The sequence below is a fragment of the Eleginops maclovinus genome, chromosome 13 (assembly GCF_036324505.1).
Source record: "Eleginops maclovinus isolate JMC-PN-2008 ecotype Puerto Natales chromosome 13, JC_Emac_rtc_rv5, whole genome shotgun sequence".
NCBI classification, from domain to species: domain Eukaryota; kingdom Metazoa; phylum Chordata; class Actinopteri; order Perciformes; family Eleginopidae; genus Eleginops; species Eleginops maclovinus.
In genome coordinates, this window is record NC_086361.1 from 17,201,663 (window position 1) to 17,227,758 (window position 26,096).

The 26,096-nt window shown below is 42.8% G+C and overlaps 1 protein-coding gene across 1 annotated transcript; it reads right to left on the reverse strand.

The window, feature by feature from the left end:
- Positions 1 to 44: 44 nt before the first annotated feature.
- On the reverse strand, positions 45 to 25,201 carry LOC134875483 (inactive phospholipase C-like protein 2). The gene is made up of 12 exons (XM_063900087.1): positions 24,583 to 25,201; positions 14,235 to 14,336; positions 13,918 to 14,067; positions 13,635 to 13,795; positions 12,602 to 13,070; positions 10,590 to 11,795; positions 9,973 to 10,222; positions 9,583 to 9,869; positions 8,596 to 8,799; positions 6,226 to 6,301; positions 1,335 to 1,444; positions 45 to 1,150 (listed from the first exon to the last, which is right to left on the reverse strand). The coding sequence occupies exons 1-12, from the start codon at positions 24,817 to 24,819 to the stop codon at positions 1,001 to 1,003; spliced, it is 3,402 nt and encodes a 1,133-aa protein (XP_063756157.1). The 5' UTR covers positions 24,820 to 25,201; the 3' UTR covers positions 45 to 1,000.
- Positions 25,202 to 26,096: the final 895 nt, after the last annotated feature.

The window sequence follows — 26,096 nt, forward strand, 5'->3', positions numbered from 1 at the left end:
TGCCTGATACAGATGAATGCACACAACAGTGACCGACACATCAGTCATTTAAAAACTGGTTTATTTCCAACCCCTGTGAAGGAAAGTGATGTGCAACCTCCTGCAAGCCTGCTCTTCTGCACCCATAACTGGAATGTTCTCATTCAGGATCAATAACTTATGTAAAATATTCTTTACAGCAAAAGGATTGAAATTACATAGTAAAATACTGTACAGTGTTTTGCACACAACATAAGCACTTAACAACAGCATTTGTTCCCTAGAGGCAGACAAGCACACGTCTGGTGTTGATCATTATGGCAGGTAACAGTGGTTGGATTAGCAGGGAAAATACAAAAATATAGAATACTGTGTGAGAGACGACAATGTTTTGAAAGTTAAAGGGAGGATTTTGTGGCAAACAAAGGACCTCAAGGTAATTGGACGAGGACCTACAAATGTTTAATGGAAATGAGTTGGAGGATGATATAAAGGGGCTGCGCTGGTCCATGAGATTTAATGTGAAAATACCTAAAACATCCACAGACTGCTTACTCCCACCTTTATAATCAGTGTTTCCATTAAACCTTACCCCATGTTGATTTGAATCCTTGCTTAAATATGTATAGTATGTAATTTTTTCCTCTCTCTTCAAGAGACGTTGCACATTTAAAACGTTGATAGACATTTGTTGTAGTTACAGGTTTATGCAAAACAAACAACTTAACCTTGGCTTCAACTCTAACTACATTCATCTTCCCAGTGTCATTTCTCTCCCGTCTCCTCTCAGAAGTGCTTGTTTTTCTGCGACAGGTGGGTGGACAGCGTCGGCATTTCGAAGACTTCTTTACATTCATCTGCTCTTCTCTTTTCAAAACAGTACTCGCTATTGCTCTCACATGGCATCTGTGAAAGTCTGACACTTTAGGCGGATTAAGACCTTGGAAAGCTTTTAACAACATGAGAAGGGTTTGTCACAGCAGCTACAATGGCAAATTGGTCCTCCAGCACTGGTGGCGGGTTAGTCATCCTGGCCTCGTCGTGTTTGGGAGCGGACTCTTTTCACTCCGATTCTCTCCTTAGTGAGGTTTCCCGTCAAAGCAGCATCATGGACCTGCTTCATGTTCTCCTGGACTTCAGCTTGGGCGTGTTTCAGCAAGTCAGCCTGACCCTGAGAACGAAAGATCGTGAGAGATTAAGGAGTGGAGGGTAGTACGGGAAGATGGGTAATGAAGAGGAATGGAGGTAGGGATGGTACCATTTTTAAAACCAGCAGCCAGCTTTAGGGCAAAAACAAGTTTTAATGATCTACCCTGAAAGTGCTTTGGGTTTGTGTGTGAGTGTGTGTTGCTGACCTTAAGGATGGTGATGTTCCAGCTGAAACTCTCCAGCGCCCGGCTGACCTTGCGACCCCGCAGCCCCTCCTTCTCCGCCAGACTCTGCAGCTTCTCATGAAACTCCATGGCTAGAGAGGAAACATACACAGCCACACTAGGTAAGAAAATGAGGCTTTACACCAAAGATCAACATGAAAAGATTGATAATGTGTCAACTTATCTGAGAATGGATGGGGAAATTATAAATGTTTTCTTTGTAGAACAACAATGTAAACGTGGTACTACAACTCTAATGATCAGGACACAGGGATCATTTTGATTTCTGTGTGCTCATCATTCAAAACCTAGAGCACACTAGTCTTATAGTGTTGTCTGTTTCAGCTTTTTAAGTCTCAGAATCACACAATATGACATGTTTACACACTACACAATTATCCTAATAGACCCCATAAAGTGCATCACTCAGACTGGCATTCCTGCCAGCAATTTGTTTTGTGTGTATTTTGAAATATTTTCAGAAAGCTCATTGTCTTCAGTCCTCAGTGTTCACTCAAGTATGTAGTAGAAGTAATTGTCTCTCTTAGGCTATAGAGAGTGTGTGCAATTCATTAAGAGGCCTAAGAATTACAAGACACACTTTGGCTGGAGTTCAGTTATGAAGATGTTTTCCTTCACATTTTCCCCTCCTGCCTTTCTGTTAATCATATTCACAAATTCTGCAGCTCCATATCTGACCAGTCGTATTTTATCTTGCATTCCTTAAACCATTCTGTTTGTTAAGTTTCCATCCTCCACTTGCAGGCTTTACTCCACCAGTGTGTGTAGACTCCCGGGAGCTCTGTGCTATCTCCCGTCTTCATACAGCCTGACGCCTAATGGAAACGCTTCACATCAATGGGGCCTAATCGGCAAAGTCTGTCTCTGTTGCCACCCTCAATTAATTTTCATACACTTCTAATTAATCCCTCCTTATTGAAATTCAGACTATGAGCATCTGAGGGAGAGAGGAGTAAACAGAGAATGACAAACGCGAAGGGATATTGAAAAGTGGAGGGAAAATCTGAGAAATGTGAGAGAGTGTCAATGAAAGTCTGTCCGCCGGCGAGTTAGAGTATGTGCACGGAGTTGTGTTGTGTGTTTGGCTTCCTCTGACCGCCCCGGGCCACTGTCCCACTGTTACCATGGAAACCCGGAAGTGGGTTAACACGGGGCACACATAACTGTGAGCGATCACCGAGAGCCTAGACATTAAACGTGCCAAACTGTGGACCACACACACACACACACACACACACACACACACACACACACACACACACACACACACACACACACACACACACCGATGAAAGCGTGAACAGATTGGATGCGAGTATGATTTAACAATTCCTCGCCCATGGTCCCTCTCGGCCACTAAACGTCTGCAAACACACACACGTGGACAAATATACGTCTCTGTCACTGCTCCATACTCACACACACCTACAGAAGTTGCTTGTATAATAACCTTTCCCACACGGTTGCTAGGCAACTCGAAGCCTAGGTGCCAATTTGATGTGTGTGAGTGTGTGTCTATTCCCCTGTGAAACCAAGTGTAGCCAAAGGAGGGAACATCATTTCTAGGCCAATACTGAGAGGGTGTGCACACACAGAGAAACGGGGTCCTGACCCAGAGGACAGAATATCCTTCACAGGATGCAGCAGAAAGTGCATCACCTTCACTTCCTGTCCTCTATCTGAACTGTGGTCAGGAAAACACAGATCTGACTTCCAGCGTTAAAAATAACCAGGTCTGAGTTTGTGTTTTAGCATGTTATGAAGTGAGATCTACAGAATAAACCTAGATGTGAGTCTCACCACTTCACAGGTCATGGCTGTGGAGGAACATCAGCTGGTCCACTGAGGTTCATTGTAGGTCGGTTCAACCGGATTACAGAAAGAAAAAAAAAGTGCATTCTTCCAATAGATATCCCCTTATTTGGTGAAGTTGGAAGAAGACTGCGGCTGAAATCTGGTCTTTTATTCATCAAACCATCCACAGACTGCCTGCTCTGTATGGAAGCATGATCATCTATTCATAGTTTGTCCAACAGAGAGCACGAACAGGTCTATCCCAACGGCAAAAAGCCTTCTACAGTACATATCTTATTCAAATTGTTATTCGACAGTTACATGTATGAGTGGAACTTATGTGGAAATTATTGTTGGTCATAGGGTTGGAGGGGTATACGATTGTACGGAAATGGAAGGCCAATTCTTGTATATATACAGTAAATTGAAAAAATGCACACAGTTTGATTTATACATACAGTATTTCTAAAGAGAGATTACTTTTAAATTTAGATATGATTTACTTTGGAACGTATTTTGTATTTAATTAATTTCAAAAAGGGAAACTTTGCACACTTCTATTAAAACAATAGATTCAACGTTAAAATAAAGCAACCTGTTCAAGCTGTTATGCAACATTATAATTGATGGATATAAAGTATTAGTTGGGTGCTTCCACGTTGAGGTTCAAGTAGTTTTGATCTTTTTGATTTGATTTGCTTTTAAGACTTTTTTTTCTGAAGTAAGGTAAACCAAGGTTTATTCGGGATTGAAAAATTCGACAGTGACAGCTCTTACAGGAATTACTCTGGATAAACCCCCCCCACACCCCCGAACTCACTGACCTGTTTTTATTGGAATCATTTTTTGGAGAGGAAAACCAAACCAGTGAGCCGTGTGGATTATCCAAAGTAATGAGGACAGACACATGGTTGGAGAAAAAAAACCAACCTTAACACCCCCTAAAAATCCACCCTGGATGTGTGCTCCGTGGTGTTGCAGAACGTGGGTTAGAGACTAGGGATGGCTGCGAACACTGCTATTCAGCCTGGTTTATGCGTTACTCATTTTTATAAAGCATTTCTTCTATTAAAAGAGACAGAAATATAGCATTATTGAGTGGGTTTTTTTCACGATGAAATGGCCATTTAACAAACTTCAAACGTTCCCTCTCTCTTGGTGTTCTTGTCTTTCTCTCAGCGTTACATGTAGCGTTTGATCTTCCCATAGCCTTTCCTCCCTTTTTGGTTTCAACTCTCTTCCAGACATCCATCTCTGCCACCAGCCGTCCCCCGGCTCCCTCTCAGTGACCTGTTTATGCCTACACACTGCCCCCCCTCCCCCTTCCATTGCTGAGCGGAGGACCTCCGCCTTGGGATCACCTGATCACCATCTTTGCTGTGTACAAACAGGAAGAGCTTTGTTCATCAGATCAGGCCTCTGGGATCTGAAGCACCTCTTTTTATATCAAAGGAACACACTGGCACCATACCTCACTATCAATTCCCACCATTGACTAATAAAACAACTGATAACAGGTGAAGTTAGAGTAAATGATAAGAGATGGTTGCAGCAGAGTTTGGCCTGGGATCGGATGGCCATGTCACAAATGATTTGATAAGCGAGTGACCCTGCACTATAAACCCAGAAATAAAGTTCAGTGGAGGACGGGTTGAGCTGTCTCAGAGCAAAGTGGAGCAGCCTGCACATTTGTAAACAAAATTCATCTTCGTCAAACTCCCTCGTCCTCCAAAATAGCCCCAATCGAATCATCATCTTCCTCTCCAAATAATTCCTCTTATCTCTTCATGCTTCTCTCCAGAGCGCTAATGGACATACTGATGAGTTTGCGTGCATTTCAACCCTGTTTAAAACCTATAATACTCAGATATTTGTCCCAATTTTCATTTTTATGAAACCCTTGATGTCTGTTACTGCAGCTTTTTAAAACCAGACACCTAGAGAATAATAACATGGAAGTGTTTATTCTTCTTCCCAAGCCAATCATTCACACTTCCAAACGTATATCAAAGCGTCTCCTGGGTGACAGCTGAACACTGAATTGGGGTGAGAAAGGGGATGTGGGTAAAGTCTGTGCGTTGGTGTGCATGTGGTTTTGTTTATTGCCAGTGTGACGACAGTCTGGCTGACTAACGTCAGATGACCCAAGGGGCCCTGCAGAAGTAAACAAACCCCTGCCAGAGATCACAGCAGTGATAGCAAAAAGCAAGATACGGTGCCCTTCGCCAAACAGATTGAAGGATAATTGTTGTTGGTAGCTGCGCCAATTAACAATAAACCCACTCAATCCAGAACATACAGATGAATGCGGACCAGTAAAAAGACTCATTTTACCCTTGTGAGAAACTGTTGATTAGGCACATGTCTGCAGCAGATGGGATTGGAGAAACGGTGGGAGAAAAGAGGAGACCAGAGGAGATCAGAGGACACCAGAGGACATGAGAGGACACAAGAGGACATGATAGAAGACGACGCAACAAGAGTGGAGAGAAAATGAAGGCTTTAGAGGAAAGAAACAAATAAAGGGAAAAGGGGGATGCAAGAGGATCAGAGGAAAGGGAATGAAAGTGAAATAAATGATATGAGGATACAGGGAGAGAATAAGAAAGTGCATAAGATGAGGATAAATTGGAGAGGAGATAGAAAACATGTTCAAAATGAATTGAAAGAAAGGGAAATAAATTAATAAAAGGCAAGAAGAGATGATAAAACACAACGAGAACCGAGAAGATGAAAGCACATAAACAAAAAATAATGATGAAGGAATGGAAAGGAAAGAGGATTCAGCAATATGAAAAGGAAAATTAACAAAATAGGACAGAAAGGAAAAGAAGTATGAGAAGAGGAGAAGAGAGCACATGAGGAAAGGGAGTTAAGATAATGACAAAAGCATCCACCGCTGTGTTTAACAGCACTGAGGGTATGTGGGAGTTTCATGACTGCAGCAGGAACATGGGCATTGTATTATTTCTACACACACAGCATAAAACACGCTCTAAATAGCCGTATCTCATACACACACACACACACACTCACACACAAACAGACGCGTACACACCCATTGTCTGTATATGCAGGATCCGGTCGTAGATTCCATCGGAGAGCTCGATCACCGCTCTGCTCGCCTGGACCATCTGCAGACAGAGGAGCATCTATTAGCATGAAACATACACACACACACACACACACACACACACACACACACACACACACACACACACACACACACACACACACACACACACACACACACACACACACACTTATAGAGCACCATGAACAAGAAGTGCAACCATGTTATGTTTCACAAGTCAGAGGGTGAAATCCCAGGTGTTGAACTTTCATTTTCCATGCATTAAGTCATAAGGCTTCTCTGTCAGTAACGTTTGAAAAGAACAATTTGTTGTTTTGTTGACCAATGCATCATTTTTTCACCCGAACGAACGTTTTATGTAAGTGTTGTGTTTTTGTCAACTGGCTTTCAGTAACTTGGCGCTAGTTCTTCATGGTTCTCTCCTGCAACATTTGGTCTAACCGGTTCAAACTAAGTGGATCTTGGGAATGAAATGCCGACTTGATGGGAATGAATAGCGTTAGCTGTAGTTGATTCAAGAAATTAAGGGAAAATATTTTATTCATGATACAGTTTATCTGTTCTAGTATTTATAAGTCAAAACCTTCAGGTCTTTTTGGATTAGTTACACCTAACATCCTTAAATGTGTCATTTGTCACACATCTGCCATACAGTAAGCTTTTAACTAATTGTGCCGTCTTGTTTTTGTGTGTAAATCACACGTCAGCCCACAGTCTGTTTAATTGCCTGCTGTAAAATAACACGATATACTACACATTAAATCCCACAGGGTGTGAACATTGTTGGCGGACGTTAAATGACTGTAGGCTGTTTCACCACACATTGCACAGCAGACACAAACAGTACTTTATGTATACACACACAAGGCACACCACGGATATTAATGTGACAGCTCTTTTAAAGTAATGGCGCCACGCACGCACGCACGCACGCACACACGCACAGGAATGACATGTGTAGCTCCTGCCTTATTTATTCTACGCACTACAAACCCTGCTGGGACCAGACCCCCTGTATGGGGAAAGAACAGTACATAAATTTGACCAGATCCAATTCAATACGACACACACTCATCCATATTTCCTGTCGCTGTTGTTCGCCTCTCCCTCTCCAGGCTTCAGGATTGAGGTGTGGAATCCATTCATCTGAACGACATTCAAATCTATGCTAATGGTATTCAGTAAAGCTCTTTCTACTCTTACCCGCTTGGCTGCAAACGGAAGTGGCTAAACATACACGCACAGTATCACACAAACTGCTTACTTACACACTGACGCACAACAAGACAGTCACACTATGCAGTTGCTTGTTGTATAGCAGAGACAAACAACCGTAGTTAAATTAAAGTGTCATGGTTTGAAGACAAAAACCTTCATCACGACTAAATAAAAAGAGAAAGGGATTCATTTGTCTCCAATACAGCCTGTGTCTGGTCGTAAACCTCCCTCACTCACAATGCGCAGTCACTATCTGTAAATTGGCAATTCATACTGACTGTTTCATCCTCCCTACCCACAATACTCCTGGGGAACATCCGATATGAAACATAACCAAGTGCACTTTGAGTAAATCACAGAATAAAAAGTGTTGCAGCAGGCAGACAGACGGCTGTAAACAGGGTGTAATGTTATTCACCACAGCCACACATGGGAAGAGGTTACAGGGCTGGACCACAGCTATATGGAAACCACTTATAGGTGGCCAGCAACAAGCCCCAGAGGGAGGAAGAGAAAGACTAATGAGCGAGAGAAGAGGCTGAGAGATAAAAGAGGAAATATTTTGAAAGAAAGACAGTGTATCCTTGCACCGACATGAACCCACAAACACAATGATAAATCCCGCCTTATTGACTTATGATTAGTTGATTAACAGTCCAATTGACCGCTCTGCCCCCTTTCATTTCTTTCTCTGTGTTTCCACGGGGGAGGCTGGATTTATTTTTAGACGTCATTAAATAAATGAGGTCTGTTAAATAACTTTCTCTCCGGTCGATGATAGCCCGCAGTTTATTAGGGTGGAAACACGGGGTGGAGTCGAGCCAAGGTGAGGATGTCGCCAATGTGTTTACGAGTCATGGTACAGCCACAGCAAATGGGAATGTTGTTTGCTACACAACAATGAGAGCCCACTTTGTGTCTGTGACCATATCGGTTAAAAAGGAATCTTTTGTCTTGAAGGCGCGGGGGGGGTCATTGTTGGGTCCAGTAGACAGGAGATTGGAGGGGCTCACGGATCTTTGCTGCTTTTGTTTGCTGTTTCCTTCCTTTTTATGTATTTCAGAGATCTCCTTTATCTGAGAAACCTAAAGCATGTTTACTGTCTTCCTTTCTCACCATTTCATAAGTGGAGACGACCCGTCGAAGGACGTCAGGGAGGGGCCCCTGAGGCTCCAGTGCTGGGTAATGATCCCGGAGGTCAAACAGTAGCAACGGCGCGCCGTCTGGCCCTGACACCCTGGAGCCAAGAGCGAGCACACACTGCATGAGGTTAGCCGCCACAGACACGCCGCACAGATCCCTGAACACTGCCACTGAGTTCTGTCAGAGAAAAAGAAAAACAGGGCGGACACATGTTAATCTACTACTGTACACGCACGCACGCGCACGCACGCAAACACACACACACACACACACACACACACACACACACAGCTTCAGAATATCTCTCTTTCTCACTGTATTTTCTCACCCTGATGGAAAAACAGTATGGAGACACGGAGTGAAATCAAAATTAAATAAACAGAAAATCTGTGAAATCCCTTCCCAGCTCCGTCTTCACACTTGATTTGTTTTGGTAATAAAAAGCCATTCCTACAAGTCCGTATTTTCATTCGACGTAGTAGTAGTAGTTCAGGTTGAAGGAGAACAAATCAAGAGATGTGGATGCCAACGCATAATTACTGTATTTAATTCCTCCAGGTGACACAAGGAACCACAGATCAAGTTTCTGCCGGGCTCCAAAAAGTTGGATCAGCTGTTTCTTTGTGCAATTGCAGAAATTTCCCACCCTTTCTTCCCTTTGGTTCTTTTCTGGTAAAAACACAATCATCATATATTTAAATATGCATTATAGATGATTAGCAAGAAAAATAAGATGTCACTGTTTAGTCTCTATTAACAGAAATATAGTGAATTATTTAGAGGCGCTATCAAATTTCCCAGAATCCAATGCAAAATCTTCCTATACCTATGATGACTGAAAAAAACCCAGCAGTTTTCAAAGTAGGACATTTGGGAGGCCTGCTTGATGAATGACTTCCAAGGAACACAATGAATTAACAAAATCCTTGTTGATGAATTTAATGCTGCTTTCTCCCTCACCTGCATGTTTTCCCTCAGGTCAGTGGCATCTTTCAGCGGAGGAGCAGCCATCTTGAAAACTTCGTCCACAGCCCGGACCCCCAGGTCCCTCAGAGCGGCGTAGTTCCTCCTCTTGCGAGCCTTCCTCACAGACAGTCCCCTCTTGTGAGGCTTTCCCCCTCCCCTGCGGTTGGTGAGGGCCACGTGGACAAATAGCTTGGCGTGAGGAAGCTCCTCCCCCGTCAGAGACTGGAGCGGTACGTGTCGGTAACCCGGCTGAAGACACTCCAGAGGGATGGTGTACTGGCCTGGGGTGGTAGGGAGATTACATTTAATTTGAAAGCATATCAAACGTGCGGGTCAGAACATTTTAATCTAATCCATCGTTAGAGTTGTGAACTCTGACCCGACCTATAAACTCATCCCCTATGAAGTCGTCATCCAGCACCACAAAGCGAACCATGGCGAGTTCCGGCAGATTGATCTGGAACTCAAAGCTCTCATCGAAGACGGGGTTGTCTCCGTTCTGTGTCACCGTCCTGGTGCGGCGCTCAGTGCAGTCGGCCGGGATGCCGTGGATCTCAACGTACACGTAGGGGTCCACCACGTCTCCTTTGGCCCCAGAGCCCCTCGGCTTGGGCAGGTTCTGGCCACTTATCACCTGGGAGAAGAATCAAGATAAAGTTTATTCAACCATTTGGTTTGCAGGACATTATAAATTATTTTAGGACAGAGGTTTTCAAAGTGAGAGGCAGGTGGGTCTACCCAGGGGGGCTCCAGACACTTTTAAATGTGAAGAATATTACAAAGGTTATTCAATTTGTTGAAAAAGGTTTAACAGTTTTCCCACTTTTCCTTTTTTAATCAATCTAGTGTACCTGCAACATTATTTGCTTAGAAATTGTTTTGCAAAATAAATAACAGTAGTCGAGGAGATACATTTCCAGCTTTGTTAGGGTAGGCCCACAGAACCAGACTTTGAAAACCCCTGATTTAGAGGATTATTACAACTTCAGACTCCACCACACCTTGACATGGAGCAGCTGTGGAGACACACCGGGCACCGTGTCTCTGGTGTCGGCACTGAAATAAGAAACCTCCTGCCGCATGATGGCTGGCCGCAGGACGAAACCACAGTTCCCATTCTGCCTGAACCACGCCGTGTTCAGGTCCATCATCAGTCCCGCTGTCTGGAAATTCATAGAGACTATCTGGCAACCGCACTTCCACAGGTCCTGGGGGTTCATGTTGCTCGAGTCAATACGCATGGGGCTGGGGTACACCCTCGACAGGAAATGCTTGTTGTGATTGACAAAGTGTCCAGGGCTCTCGCCAGCGAGACGCACGGCCAGAGTCTCGTGAAAGGAACACAGCTCCCATGGGTTTTGGCTTTTGGATGACGTGGGGAAATCAATGAAGCTGATTGAGCGGCAAAGTGTCACGAGATCAGAGAGCTCCTTCAAGAGTTGGACACGTTTGGGAGGAAGAGGATTGGACTGAGTGACAGCTGTGACACTTTTCTGCACCACTTCCTTCTCATTTCCTCCAGGTGCTGCCCCTCCGCTGTTAGTCGCTTTTATTTTTTGACGCATCTCTGCCCCTTCATCCTCCTCACTTACCTCCCCGTCCTCCCCATCAGGCCCTAGCTTTTTACCCTTTAGTAGAATTCGATTCCTCAGGGCATGCGGCGATGGCAGGTATGACTCCCCTTCGTGTGGAGGATCTGTGTATAACTTCTCCCCGAGTATCCTAACCAGATGTTGCCACATCACTTGCTGTTGTTGGACTGAACAGTGGTTCTCAATACAAACAATTAAAGGGTACTGCGAAGCCACAAACGCAAACCTTCCGATTGCTTCTAACACACAATGCAGGAGCAGAGGTGGGGAGAGGCTGTGTCCCGTACAAACCACAGGATCCCCATCGGGGCCGTCCCACACGTCCACCTCCACACACCGACAGCCCATCTTCAGCGCCCGGATGTAGCCGGAGATGTCGGACGGACCTCGAAACTGGTCCTCGATGAGGTAGGTGTTGTGGGAGGAGCTGATGTAGTAGTGGGACAAAGGCTGGGTCATGTCCTGGCACACGCCATCGTGCTCCCTGTCGAAGAGGTGGCACTCTGCCGAGGTGAGGTAACTGGTGAAGCCGTCCAGTGACAGGTATCCCTGCTGCCGGCCCTCCTCCGATGGCTCGTGGGAGTGGATGAGCTTCAGGCTGGTCTCTTCACTCACCTGGGGGAGGAAATGGAGAAAAAATTGGAAAAGGGTGTAATCCATGTGTGTATGTGCATGTTCATATATCTCAAAAGCAGTTCATCTGATTGAACCTCACACTTGGAGGGTGTGTTTCTTGTGACTGAAGGGAGTGCAGAGTTAAAAATGGGGTAAATTGGAAGATGGTGGTGCTATATTCAAAAACCTTTTATTAGTAACCACAAGTCTCCACGCCAAAAAACCTTTTCGACCAATCCCGTCTATTAATATAAGTAACGCCCATTTGTGTCTAAATCCATTTGCTCTGAATTGTAATAGTTTTTGCTACCCCTAGTACAATTATTTACCAATCATCACAACATCTTGTACAGAATATCTCAGAACCAAGCCAGAAAACTATTTTTTGGGGGGTGAATTTTATGTTTCATACAGTTCCGCCCAAATATGTGTTATTGCAATCAAATTTGGTGGACAGGTGTAGCTATGATCCAATTTGGTGCGTTTTCACCAAACTGTAGTGCAGTACTTACGTGAATGCACATATCTCTGTCTGTCTTTTTGTCCATATCTGTATGTATGTATGTATGCAGTTTCTCAAGAATCGCTCATCCAATCAACTTCACAGGGGTATTGCTGAGGACCCATGGGAGGAAAGTGTCGAGTGGATCAGTGGTTCTTGACAAAACTGCAAGAAGCACTACAGAGGGCAAAGCAATCAACCTGTCCTGAAGGGGACAGGCACTGCAGCAGTGGATGAGTTTGCATTTGTGCAGGCCTGACTTGTTTTCAGCTTTTAGTATGCATGATTCATTTGTGTTACCCACTTGAGCCATGCCTTGTTCAGCCTCGAGGAACCTCATCAGGTCTTTGGTGTCAAGATACTCCTTGTTGCTAGAGAACTGCACCAACAGAAAGTAGATCTCCGGACGTGTGCAAAAGTCATGGAATACCTCGATGAAATCCTGCTTGGTGACGCGCTCATTTCTTCCTAATGGTCTTCTGTTTTCGCTGGGATCTTTAGCTCCAGATTCATTATCTAGAGTGAGCCCACTCATGCTGGTCCTAACTCTCTGTAGCTCTTTAAACCTGTGCTCCACTTTGCTGCTGCCCACACCAGGATTCACGTTCCGTATCAACTTAATGGCCAGCTGCAGGCGGATTCCTTCCTCGTCTTCTTCCAGATCATCCGAATCTGCGGCCGTGCAGAAAAGCTGCTCCAGCCAGTCGAGGCGGAGGCTGTCCTGACTGCTGGACAGCATGTCCAGGGCGTGTTTACCATACTGCATCAGATACCTGGAGGAAGATTAGAGAAGGACAGACAGAGGTAGAGGTAACAGAATGTTATCCTTACAATTTCATCAAGTATTTAGCTGACAATAAAATACAATAACTGCAGCAGTAGAATCAAATTTAGCGCCAGTCCTGCAGCACAAGCACGTCTCAGAGGACTACACTTTTCACCACAATCCAATCAATACAGGAGGAAAGGAAAGTCTGCAACATGAAATATCATGTAGGACTGACAGAAAGGGGCTAACTGTATTAGCTAGATTAGCCTAGCCTACACCACATGTGCAAACCTCAGTTAAACCACAAAAACATCTCACCTATCTAACATACAGTAAATGTTAAATGCACCAAGAGTGATTAAATAATGGCAAAATGTCAATACATGGGTAATTATGTCTCCCTTAAATCACCAAAATGACAGCTTTATAACAAAGAACAACATGCTAAATATCAAGAAGGAAGTCTGTAGAGCAGAAATCTTTTTAACAATACAATCTGTGTTTCTGCTATCTATTACATCACAGGTGTACAATTCAAGACTGCTGCTGTTTATTTATTGCCTCATACCTCAGGCCAGTCACCCAAATGTTAGCCACTTCAGCAGAGTTAGCCACCAGGTCCAAGCTCTCATACATCTCTCCATAGATGATGGAGAACGCAGAGTCCTCTGAGATCTGCTCATAAACACCGCTGGTGCGGAACGTTTCGGTGTTGCGGCCTGTCCGTACCTAGAACGATGAGGACAGCCACGTCAGACACAATAAAAACAAATCAACTGTTGACCTCCATTTAGTATAGGGTTGTAAATATTCCCATGGCCTCAGTCTAGGTTTTTTCTCCTGACACTGACCTCTCGTATGGAGGCCAGAGATATGCGGGCTTTGTCAGACTCCTTCTTGGACGGCTCCCAGCAAAGAGCCTGCAGGCCGGCGTCCAGCAGGTAGTAACGCTGGTAAACACGTGAGTTGGTTCGGATTTTCTTCAGCTCAATCCCCTCAACCTGGAAGCGAAATATGGATACAGTTGTAACCCTTACACCGCCGAACAAGCCCCTGTACATGTTTGAGGCAGTGATCTTACATAAACCCTTCATGCACATTAAATATTCATTGCACAGATATGTAAAATGTATGTTCTATGTAAAGGGTTACACTGTGGCTGACCCACCATGGAGTGGATACAGTCTGCAGCACTGCTGATCTTCTTCTCTGACAGGCTGCTGCTGAAGGACACTGTCTTCTTCCGATCCCGACCAGCACGTGTCCCATCCTGATGAGGGAGAGAGGGGAGAAATAATGAAAGGACGTCGCAAATCAAGACAGGAAGAGGGACTGTCGAGGAGTTAATAAGAAGTGAGTCGAATGAGAGACAGAGAGAGAGTTAGCCCACTTTTGCATTAGCATGACAAACATTTCTCTCCATCCACTTCTGATATCAAAAGATTAAAGGGCGCCTCACCTTATATAACCATACATAAACACAGATTATTTGGTCTACTACATAAAAGCCTCCCATTCCCAATCTGTTATTGTTTTCCCTGATGCTAAAAGCTTTTGCGTGCCCTTGCCCTTCACCATAACACCATTAATCATACCTGAGCAGACAGAGGCAGCAGGCAGCAGCATTTTAATTCTGCCCTTCCTCATCGACGCCGGCAGACCCAATCAGTTTATCTGCGCTCACCATCGCAGCTCATCCATCTGATCTATTGACCCATCAGATATCACCCCCACACAAGACAGATAAGAACATCTATGCAGGCGAAGTTATTCAATTATAGATGTATTAGGGGCCTGATAAAATCCAATCAAAGGCTTAATTGGAGCTAATCTGGGGCAGGATGACATAATTGTAGTTGAATCAAGCCTACGTAAAATGATGGAAGACACAAACACCCACATGCTCAACATACAGCAGTGAAGCATAAGAAAAATGTCCTAAAATGTAAAGCTTTAAACACTTTTTACACATTCTGGGAAGATTCCAATTTTCTTTATGATGATAAAAAAAATGTACATGTAGTATATAACTTCTTTTATTATGGACTAAATTACTGGGTTGATTCTTTCATCTAGAATACAAATAGATATATAGTTAATAGTTAAAACGAGCGTCACAGTTTTCTAGAGCTCACAGTGATGTCATCAAATAAAATGTTTTGTCTCGAAGATATGAATTCAATTTTAACGTAACACAAATAAAGTTAATCCTCAAACTGAAAAATCTGGAACTTACAAAAAAATCATCAAGATTGTTGTGAATGTATTTTAGGTCGAGGTAACCTTAATAAAACACATATGTAGTTAAATATATTTTTGATTTACTGTGTGTGAGTCCTTCCCATTGTATACTTTATTTAAAATGAAACATTTTCTAAGTCGGAGAAAAGACTCAGATCTCTTTATGACGTAGTTTACTTTAAAAGCTTGAATAAATCCAAAAAAGACAATAAAAAACCCTCAACATTCAGATCTTTTATTGGTGAAACTTCATATCCAGCAGCCTGTTGCTATGTGGCTAACACATACAGCTCACTTGTTTTGGAGTGATTCATAAGTCCAAATTGATCGTCAGTAGACAAATCAACATTTTCATATTCATAATGAACATCTGTGAAAACTGATCCGCCGCTAATTAAAATGAACTCATCAGCATGACTGTGATTTTATTCAAATAAGAGTTCAAATGAACCTCAAGAGCACTTGGATCTTTCGTGAGAGGAGAGAGGAGGAAAGCTTTAATGTAAAAGAAATCTGGAGGATATGAAAAGCAAAGGAGATACAAAAAAAAAGAATATATCTGAAGAATATCAATGAACACGTGAGAGAGGGGAAGCATCATTCTCAGAGGATGAAAAGCTTTTCCTCAGAGGGAAGTGAGGTCGCCTAACCATCACAAATCCTAATTGAATCGCCTCATTACGATGAAGAAGTGTTTCCAATGGCGACGCGATCATTTGAGCTAGCGTACGGAGGGAGGGAGGTGGCACTCTAAAAATACCCAAGGTGGGTTATAACAGATGTGATGGAGAGATAGAACAAGTAAGTCTTCCCATCAAGACCCCCCCTTTTGAGCAGCAGGAAGCTTGAGGAAGAGCTATTGCCTTCGAAATCTCCATCATAATATATGCGTCGACATATTAAATTGTTGACCTGTACTTGTTTCTTCAATTAAAGAAACATTGCAAACTCAGCTCTGTATCACAAGCTGAACTATACAGTAGATGATAATGAATGCTTTCATGTGAGCTCAGCTACAATAGTGCAATAGTATTTTTCACTTGTCTCAGCAAGTCATCTCTGAACTGTCTGCAAGTGGTCCAAAACGCTGCTGCTAGGCCCAATACAACTAAACTACCCAAGTCAATCTTCCTTACATTCCCTTCTCATCAGGAATTTTGTTTTTAAGGATAGAGCCCTGCATTTTCAAATACCTGAGTACATCTCTGACCTGCAGCCCTTAATTCAGCAGCTGCAGGTCACCTAGGTTTTCAGACTAGAGGTTTGTGGTTATCCTACGCATTCAACTATAAACTCCTTTAAAAGCATCTTAAGAAACACTTATTCAAACTGGCCTTTTTCTCCCCTTAAGATTACTTTTGTTTGCAATGTGCAGGTTTTTAGGGTCTTTTGTTGCTGATGTGTAATAGTTTATTCCTTTTAATCGTTTTAGTGTTGATTTTTACCAATTTTCTTGCTGGGGGACAGGCGCTTCACTACATTAACTTTCCTTACTTACCTACTCTGATGGTCAATTTTAGCCACTGAAAATGACATTAGCAAAACAAAACACTAACTGGGGTTTAAATTGATTTTGTGTTCTCATGGAAAAAAGGAAAAAAAAGTGCCACCTGAGTGTTTCAGTAACACCTCTGATTGTTACCTCAAATAGAAAAACAAATGCTACTCCACCCCACCGGCAGCAGCATTTACTTTGAAAACTGAGCTTAATTAGAAAGCTTATGGGAAATTCCCAGTGATGCAGAATGAGGCGCTGAGCCAAGAGTTATCGACTTAACACACAAACACAGACACATGCACCTTCACACAGGAGCACAGTATACCACCATAATCAGCCACACTCTCGCCTTCCTTTCATGCAGTGTGTGTGAGTGTGTGTGACATTAGCAGTAATTGTCCCTGTGTGGCTGTACCAGAGCCAATCACAGTGCAAACGTTACTGCACATAAATAACATGGTCTCCACAGACACCCATGTGACCTGTAACACACGTCATTCTCTGATTAATAGACAAGGGTTGGATAAAAATCATATGGAAGTAATATGTCTTCTCTAAATACAGTTAAATCTAATAAACCATGAAAAGGGGAAACACCAGGATCCTCATAGTGGTTTCTTCAACTGTTTATGTCAGCATAGACATAAAATACAGATAGAGAGAGAGACATAGCCAAACAGCACTGACGTCACTGTGGACTGTGAATGAATTATCCCGAAAGGATAAAACTAAAGGTCACAGATTAACCAGCAAGTAGATAAACACATGAATAAAATACAAAGGTAAATGAATTGATTTTTTTCCATGTAAAAAAAAGGAACACATCGTCTAACCAGATTAGAGTACACACACAGACACACAGGCACACACACACATACACACAAAAAACAAATAACTAGTTCAGCCTCTATACTCTGATAAAAAAATTCCACTTGGCTTTAATCTCTGTGAGAATGTGCTTTATGTCTCCGTCACAAAGGCCCTATTTTGTTTTTACTGCCTGAGGAAGATGAGTCTCCAAAACCACCACTGCGCTTCAAAACAGGAAACCGGCCGTCAGCTCGTCACAGAGAACTTCCTGTGGCTTCACTGAGAGCCAAGTGAAGCGACACAGAAGACTGAAAGTTCAAGAAAGAAACAACCAAAGAACGAAAGGATTCCTTTACAGTGGCACAGTAAGGGCGGGTGTCAAAGATGTGTGAAACTCAGTAGTATTGATTTGTATTTTCTTAGGCATCCACATACAGGATGTGAGCCCAACAACAAATGTACCAAATGTACAATAGAAGCCATGTTGACAGAATGTGTTCCTTTCAATTCATTGTAAAAACAACTTGTTGAATATTTATATCAGAGTATTTAATAATCATCAGACCCTCTGCTGCAGCTTCAGCACTATAACACAGATTTAAAGGGGTCCTATTATGCTCATTTTCAGGTTTCATATGAGTATTTTGTTCCTCCACTGTGACATGTGTACATGCTTTAATGTTTAAAAAGCTCTTTATTTTTCTCATACTTCCTGTGCGACAACACCACTTTTAACCCTCTGTCTGAAACCAGAGCCCAGTCTGCTCTGATTGGTTAGGTGGCTGGCTCTTTTGTGATTGGTTCACCGCTTAAAGATGTCCTGCCCCTTAGCCTATCACGCAAAATATGTTGGAGCGTTTCAGGCAGGGGGGTAGTGTGTGTGTGTGTGGGAGAGAAAACTCCCACACACACACACACACACACACACACACACACACACTGAATTTTAGGCTTTGCAGACCATTTAAATGCGCTAAAACCTATACGGTATAACACGCTACAGGAAAGGGAAAACTCCACAAAGCACAAGAGGGCCCCTTTTATTATCTGTTTTCATTCACCAGTTTTTAGATTACTGTGAAGACATTTGGAAAATTATGCACTGCTATGAAACTGCTGATGTTCCTGATAGGACAGATTTAACGGTAGGGGCAGATGGACGGATGAAGTGCGAGAGAAATGGGGGAGACTGTGTGGCAGAGCAGATTAGATGCAGTTATGACAGAGAGACATCACAGAAAGTTCAAACTTGAGGACAAAGATTCGCAAGAAGAAAATAAAAAGCTAGAGGACGGCTGGAGCAAAACAATAAAGAAGCTCTTTGGCAGATTACTTGTTATCTTTATGGGTGCAGGCTACAGCCACAAGACTCTGCCCTTGGTTTAATGCCTGTAGAACCAGCAGGGCCTTCAGGACCCAGCTGAAATGCATGAATGGCATGATGCATGAGAGCTTATGTTTATATGGATGCAACAAGCCTGTATCACTAATTACTGCATCCCACACTCAGCTGAATGAGAAGTAGTTCATTAGTGCGTGTCATCTTCCTTCCACTAATTCAGACAGACAGAAAATCACAGAGATGGTTGTTAGGTGGGAATGTAAAGAATAGGAGAGAGAAAATTGGCAGGAGGGCAGCACTGTCTTCCCTGTGGCCTTGTGTTTGACGGCAGATGATGGATGATTAGTGGCATGGCTTATTCCAGTGCTTCTCACAGTGGAAAGGGCTTTTAGGAGGTGATTTGCTGGGAAATGTGAGATACAGTGTGGAACGAGCAAATAAGGCTTTCAAAATAAATATAAGGGACACGACTACCAAGATTTTTTATTTTATGTAGAAACATAAGGGGTTGTTTTTAGGTTTGTTTGTGCTTCACTGTAATTACTTATAGGCTCATTGAGTAGGATTAGTAGAAAACAATCACTAACGACCAAGCAGCAACCTCCAGTACTGGGAAATGATGTGCCAAAATGCAGTTCCTCAAGTAGCCACTTTCTCTTTACCATTTGTCAACATATTAACAAATAACTGTCATATTGAATAATTATCACACTACTTATTATTTGCAGTCCACTTTCATCCATGGTCCTAATTACAGTTTATATGAGTGTGTAATAATTTGTCGAGTGGGTGTGTGACTGCAATTGAAGACAGGACATTAAGGTCAAATATGGCGCAGGAAGCATAATGTGGTCAAATGATTCCGTCAGCAGCTCAGTGTAACTGTTCAACAGAGTATGTGGTGAGCATTCACAGTGTCTCAACCAGAGGTCGCGTTAACCGACAAATGTCCGTCATTGACGGATATTTTTTAGCTATGACGGAAAAATCTGAAGGCCGTCCGTCATTTTGACAGATTTTTACAATGATCATTACCAATAATAAACACAACAATAAAAATCACAATTGAAATACCAGGCAAGTTGTGACAGTTTTCTTACTCTGCATAAGCTTCATTGCCGACACCAACTTTCAATCTGAGCCGACGTTACGGCTGTTCTGGTGTTCAGTGGGTCGATACATTGTAGCCAGCTGCGCAAGTTCAGCTCCATCGCACTCAAAGCCATGCTCCGATTTAAAACCATTAGCGGTCTGTGCCATTAGCACAGTCTAGATGTACCTATTGCTCCCACTAGCTGAAGAAAGTATTCAGTGGTGTTCCCTTCCACTAATCAGACAGACAGAAATCAAGAGATGGTTGAGTGGGAATGTAAGATATTTAAGAGAGAATTGGCAGTAGTGGTGTCACTTCCTGTGCTTGTGTTGACGGCAGATGAGGATGATGGGCATGCTTATCATGCTCTCCAGTGAAAGGGCTTTAGGAGGTGTCGGGAAATGTTGAGTCTGTCGGCAATGCTCATAATTGTAGGGAAAGTTACCCAGATTTTAGATTTGTGAAACTAGGGCTGTTATTCAGGTTTAGTTGTGTTCAGCTGATTCTTATAGCTCAATGAATAATATAAAAACAATCGTCTAACGAGCAAGGCGCTCTCCGTCAGTCAGCTGATTCTTTAATCTCTGCTTTGTATAACTTCTGCAAATGCACGATAAAACTCTTAATCAAGAAGAAGTCCGAGACTGCTCAGTCTGACTTTAAACCCTGCCTTTGATTTGAGGCAAGTAGAGCTGCAGATGCTCTTTCACGCCTCAAACCTTTGAAGTCCCATGTGCGTTCGAGCACACAAACACACACACACACACACACACAACAAAAATGAAACAAGTAAGATGTGCGACATAAAAGGTCATCTTGTCAGAAAGCTAACCACAATTTCAGCTGACAAACGTCACAGATGGATTTACTGAAAATAACATGGCCGCTAAAACCAAGAACAGACATTTGTAGCCTTGAGTCGAGCATTCAAGCCACCAAAGTACCGAGAAATGTTTTCCACAAGTCAGTGATGAATTTGCAGAGGCTCATAAACAGGTACAGACTTAGACAGTCACACTTACAAAGCTGGATATGATAGTGAGCACGTATGTGGAGCGATTCAATCACCTCTGGCTCCATCACAATCACAGAGAAGGTTTATCCACTCCCTGCGATGTGCAGGGGTCATGCTTACGCAGGCTAAAGTGTTTTAAAGCAAAAAAAAGATGTTGATCTGAACTGCAGGAGGTGCTCAGGGCTGCGCTGACTCAAACCACTACCCTCCCCAGCTGTGTGCTACTCCTAGCGCCTCCGGCTAATGCTGCTAATGAGTCTAAAAAACACACACAGTATATGTTCCCACATTTGTACGTGCGTTTGCAGAGATTTTCCCCTTTTTAACACAGGCACACACACACACACTGAAAGTGACAATACAAAATGCTTTTGCTTTAACTTATCATTATACAGTCAATTTTACAATGTCATGGCCAGGACATTAAAATGACTTTCAGCTTTTAAATTGGTTCCCTGTAAGCCTCGCTTTAACTATGCAATTATGTCTGCTTATAGATGGTGATGCCTCTTTCACAAGATAAGCTCTAGACACATTGCGTCACTGCCTACCACAGAGAATTTCTCTAAGAAGCAAGTACACAAAACACTAGCTATCCTCACGTATGGGACTGGTACACTAGACAAAAGTAACAAAACTTGCCTTATTATTTATACCAGCAGGTGTTTTATTTTTCCTTCATCATAGCACTGAGAGAAGAACTTCTAGTTCTTTGGGATTCTTACATAGTTTTTATTGCTTTGGACAGTAGCTAGGCTGCTAGCTGTAGCCATGTTGCTAACAATTATTTTTTAAACTTTGGCATGGCATGCCAACATCGGACAAGGCCGTCTTCACAAATGAAAAATAATGCATGAAGCGGCCATGTGATTTTAATCCACTCCAATATCTTTTGGTTCTTCCATTTAGTGCTGGGGACAGGAGAAAGTTAGCTTTGTTTAGCATCAAGACTGGAAACAGGTGCTGGCCTGCAATTTGTTACCTTCTGACAATGCCAGGTTTGCTGTTTCCTTCTGCTTTCAGTCTTTAAGCTAACCGTCTCCAGTGGTATCCATTCTCATTTATATAATTTATAAAGATATAGAAAATGTATATGTATCCTAGAAGGTTGCTATATTCCTTAAATGTTTCAGTTTCTTTTAAGAATTGAAGTAATTATTGGCTTATGTCCACTTATAAAACCCATTTGATTTTGGTAAAATGCATTTTTTATTCTTTGGTTAATGAAAAGCTTAGAATCTGGAGATGATGTTTTCCTATCATGCTATATCCCTACTTTTATACTCTCTCTTTCTCTCTCTCTTTTTCTCTTTCTCTCTCTCTCTCTCTCACACACACACACACACACACACACACACACACACACACACACACACACACACACACACACACACACACACACACATTAACATGCAAACCATGTATATCTGAATGTATGTGAAAGTCAGGGCATGAGAAATGAGATAGCTGAAAAGCAGATGTTTGTTGGGCCAAGCTGTTTTATTAGAAGGCAGTTCTTTGCAAGTGTGTGTGTGCTTGTATGTGTGTTTGAAACTAAGAGATAGACATGCCTGATGGTTATCTACATGGAGATGAACTGCAATAGAACAAACTAAGTGGGCACCTTATTCTGCATCTCGTTCACGCACACAAGAGACAGACAGAATGAATGAGAGGACAGTCTGCGGTACACTGATGAAATACAATTAAGGGTGCTCTCAATACTTTAGCCAAAGCCAACGGACTAAAAACACACACACTGGACCATAACCCATGACAAGCAGACAGGAATGTTGTGTTTCCTGTTTATCTGCCCTCATACCACACCAGATTCCTATTGTTGTTGTCTTGAGCTATACGAGTAGTTTAAGAAACAGCACTGTTGTTTAAACTGTGGATTCATGTATTCTCAGCTCCATCTTTCTTAAGCCTCAGGTGTTTAGAATTTTAAAACACAAGCACAAGCGTGTCCACTGCTCTACTGGAAGTGCATCGATCACTGAACATATCAGCATTAAATGGTACCTACTGAACATGAACAAGACAATAATCATATCATAAAGACATGTTTCAATACGCGGGACACTCGATGTCCTGCATCACTGTTCTTTGTGGTTCAGGTGATGCCTTGGATGCAGAGCCAGGACTTAGTCAATGCCATATCTGACACAGCATGAGACACCAGTACTCCAACAAAGCAAACAGAACGTTTTTAAAGCTCTGTGTCAGGCTGGCAGCAATGTCGTAACAAACTGAAGACAAGAGCAGACCTGTGTGTGGGCAGGGAGGTGAGAAGACTGTGTGTGTGTGTGTGTGTGTGTGTGTGTGTGTGTGTGTGTGTGTGTGTGTGTGTGTGTGTGTGTGTGTGTGTGTGTGTGTGTGTGTGTGTGTATGTGTGTGTTTGTGTGTGTGTTCAGTAAAAGAGAGCAGGGAGAAAGTAAAGTGTCATCACCAACTGCTCATGACTTAATAGCAATATTGCAACATGAACCTTATGAAGAAATTGGCCAACTGGCCGGCTTCCTGTCTCACAGTGTGGGAGCCAATCAGACACAGATGAGGCCATGTTCGAATAATCGTGTCTTTACAGGCAGCAGCTCTGAAGACAAGCAGCCACTACAGATCAATGCAAGACCTCCAGCACGCCATAAAAGGACAAAATCAGGAGATGAGTTATTGATTAGATATTATTCATATGACAGCAATGGCTTTTTGAGTAAAAACTAAAAACTGTTGAGGATGATATATGTCAAGAGCTTTCTACTAATAAAGTTTACATTTTTTATTTAATATGAGCTTGGATCAGTTCAGGCAGTGGAGTAATTGGACAGGGGTATTGAAGTGTGAGACTTAGAGGGTGGAGGAATTGAAATGTATCTTTTTAATCACAGATAACAGCAGGTGCTATAACTTATAAGTCCCTTCCCAGATCCTGTCTTGCTGATGGAGTGTTAATTAGTGACATCGCCGGCTGTAGTCTGTGGCAACACATATCCACCCTGTATGACAAATATTTATCTCTGTAATTGAGTGTTTTTACTACTAATTTGAAGTCATGTGAGTGCAGTATAGTCAAGGTTTGGGTTTTAAGTGTTTGACAGGCAGCTTTTAAAGTCATTACCCTCGAAAATGTGACATGATGTCCATCTTGAAGTGCAAAACACTGCCACTCATAGGCTACATCTCATTTTCTTCAACAGCATTGAGGGAGATGAGGAAACAAATTTCTCCACACAGATGCAGAGGAAGCCGACAGGAAGCAGTCACTGTGTGTGTAGCGACTATGTTGTATATATTGCATTCCAGGGCACCAGTATTACATTCATGCAGGGGCTTGCAGTGTATGTGTACAACTGAAGCAACCATAGCATACTTATATATCACTTCCACTGTGGACTCATTTCTCATGTTTAGAGGTTTACACTGGACTTGCAACAGTTTGCATGCATGTTAAATATCAAACTACATGTTATAAAGCAAGGCTAGCTATTGCTTCCCTATGGAAATGACGGCCTACCTTGATCAGACTGCTGCGTCGAGGGATTGCTTTGGAGGCTGAATCCGAACCCGGGCTCTCCCACGTCGGGGACTCGCAGCTGGATTGGTTCTGGAGCCTCTTCACGGTGTTCGGCACGCTGCAGTTTCCGTTTGACACCGGCGTCTCCGGGCTTATTCCGCCAGCTCCTGACGCAGCTTTCCAGCCAGCAACCGGTGGACCGACGGCGCTCTTATTGTTCTCTCCAAATTCAGCCATTTGGTAACACTTTTTTTTGTTTCAATTCTCAGATGTCTTGAAGGCGGCGGGGCTCTGAACGCAACAGAGCTGTACGCGGATACAGGCGTGCCATCGTGTGAAGTAAACGAGCGAGAGCAGAGGAAACTTCTCTTTCTCTCTCTCTCTCTCTCTCACACACACTCACACACACACACACACACACACTCACACACACACACACACACACACACACACACACACACACACACACACACACACACATACACACTGGTGGGTGACAGGATGAGAGACAGCAGTGACCGACACACCTTCCAGCCGATAGTTCTCAACACACCTCCGCGGCGTGTTCAGGAAATGCACATGGAGGCTGTCTGCTCCTCCTCTGCCGACGCCCCCCTCCTAAATGTAAATCCTCTCCACACTGTGATCCAAAACAACGCTTCACTATCAGGTTATTTACTTAAAGATCAGCTCCAGTGCCCCCCACCCCTCCCCTCTCTGTGTCATACGGTCTGCTTTGTGCAGCAGCAGCAGCAGCAGCAGCGGCTAATAAGGCCGTCATTTGTCACCAGGCTGTCAGATGGGAGGTGTTTGTGCTTTTTGTTCCTCCAGCAACCGATTGTGTTGTTCTGTGCTGCTGCTTCCTATTCGTAGTTAATAAATCAGTAACTTGTGCTTTATAGACAGTTATAATCCACTATTGAGGACACCTTTTTGGGCTGCCAGGTTGTACGGTGGTTATCATTGGTTTGATAGTTTATTTCCAGAAAAGTTCTGAATAATATAATATAATCTTCACAAGAATCAACCAAAATAACTTTTAACAATTAACAATTACCTGTGCAGACTTGGGGATTGAAACTCTCAATGGACGACTTATTAACATTAATAAATGCCCACAATATAAAGCTATACTAATGACTTATAGACATTTATAACTGTAGACTTGGTGATGTAAACGTTTAACTAGTGAATTATTAACGTGAATACATTAATGCAAGCCACCTAAAACCCTCATACTTTAACATTCATAACTGAGGACTTATTTTCGAACCATTTACTTATCACCCATTGACTTCATAACCACAGACATCACACTTATAGCGAATAATTAACATTTATAACTAAGTCTTATGAATATGACCTTGTTTTAGTCACTTATAAACAGTTTTAACTGCAAACCGTATTAAAACCTTTTATGAATGACTTGGTAGAAATCAAGTGTCACCCTGTATGATTTGAGAAAGTAAGCTATTATCAAACTAGTCTAACAGTTTAGACCAATTAATATTCCT

Bases quoted from the DNA above. Each gene is read 5' to 3' on its own strand.
- LOC134875483 (XM_063900087.1), bottom strand. From the start codon at position 24,819: ATGGCTGAATTTGGAGAGAACAATAAGAGCGCCGTCGGTCCACCGGTT. The intron at 13,796-13,917 runs GTCAGTGTCAGG...TCATCGTTCTAG, and splicing joins CTCTGGCCTCCATACGAGAG to GTACGGACAGGCCGCAACAC. The intron at 6,302-8,595 runs GTGAGAAAGGAA...CTCTGTCTGCAG, and splicing joins TCGTCTCCACTTATGAAATG to ATGGTCCAGGCGAGCAGAGC.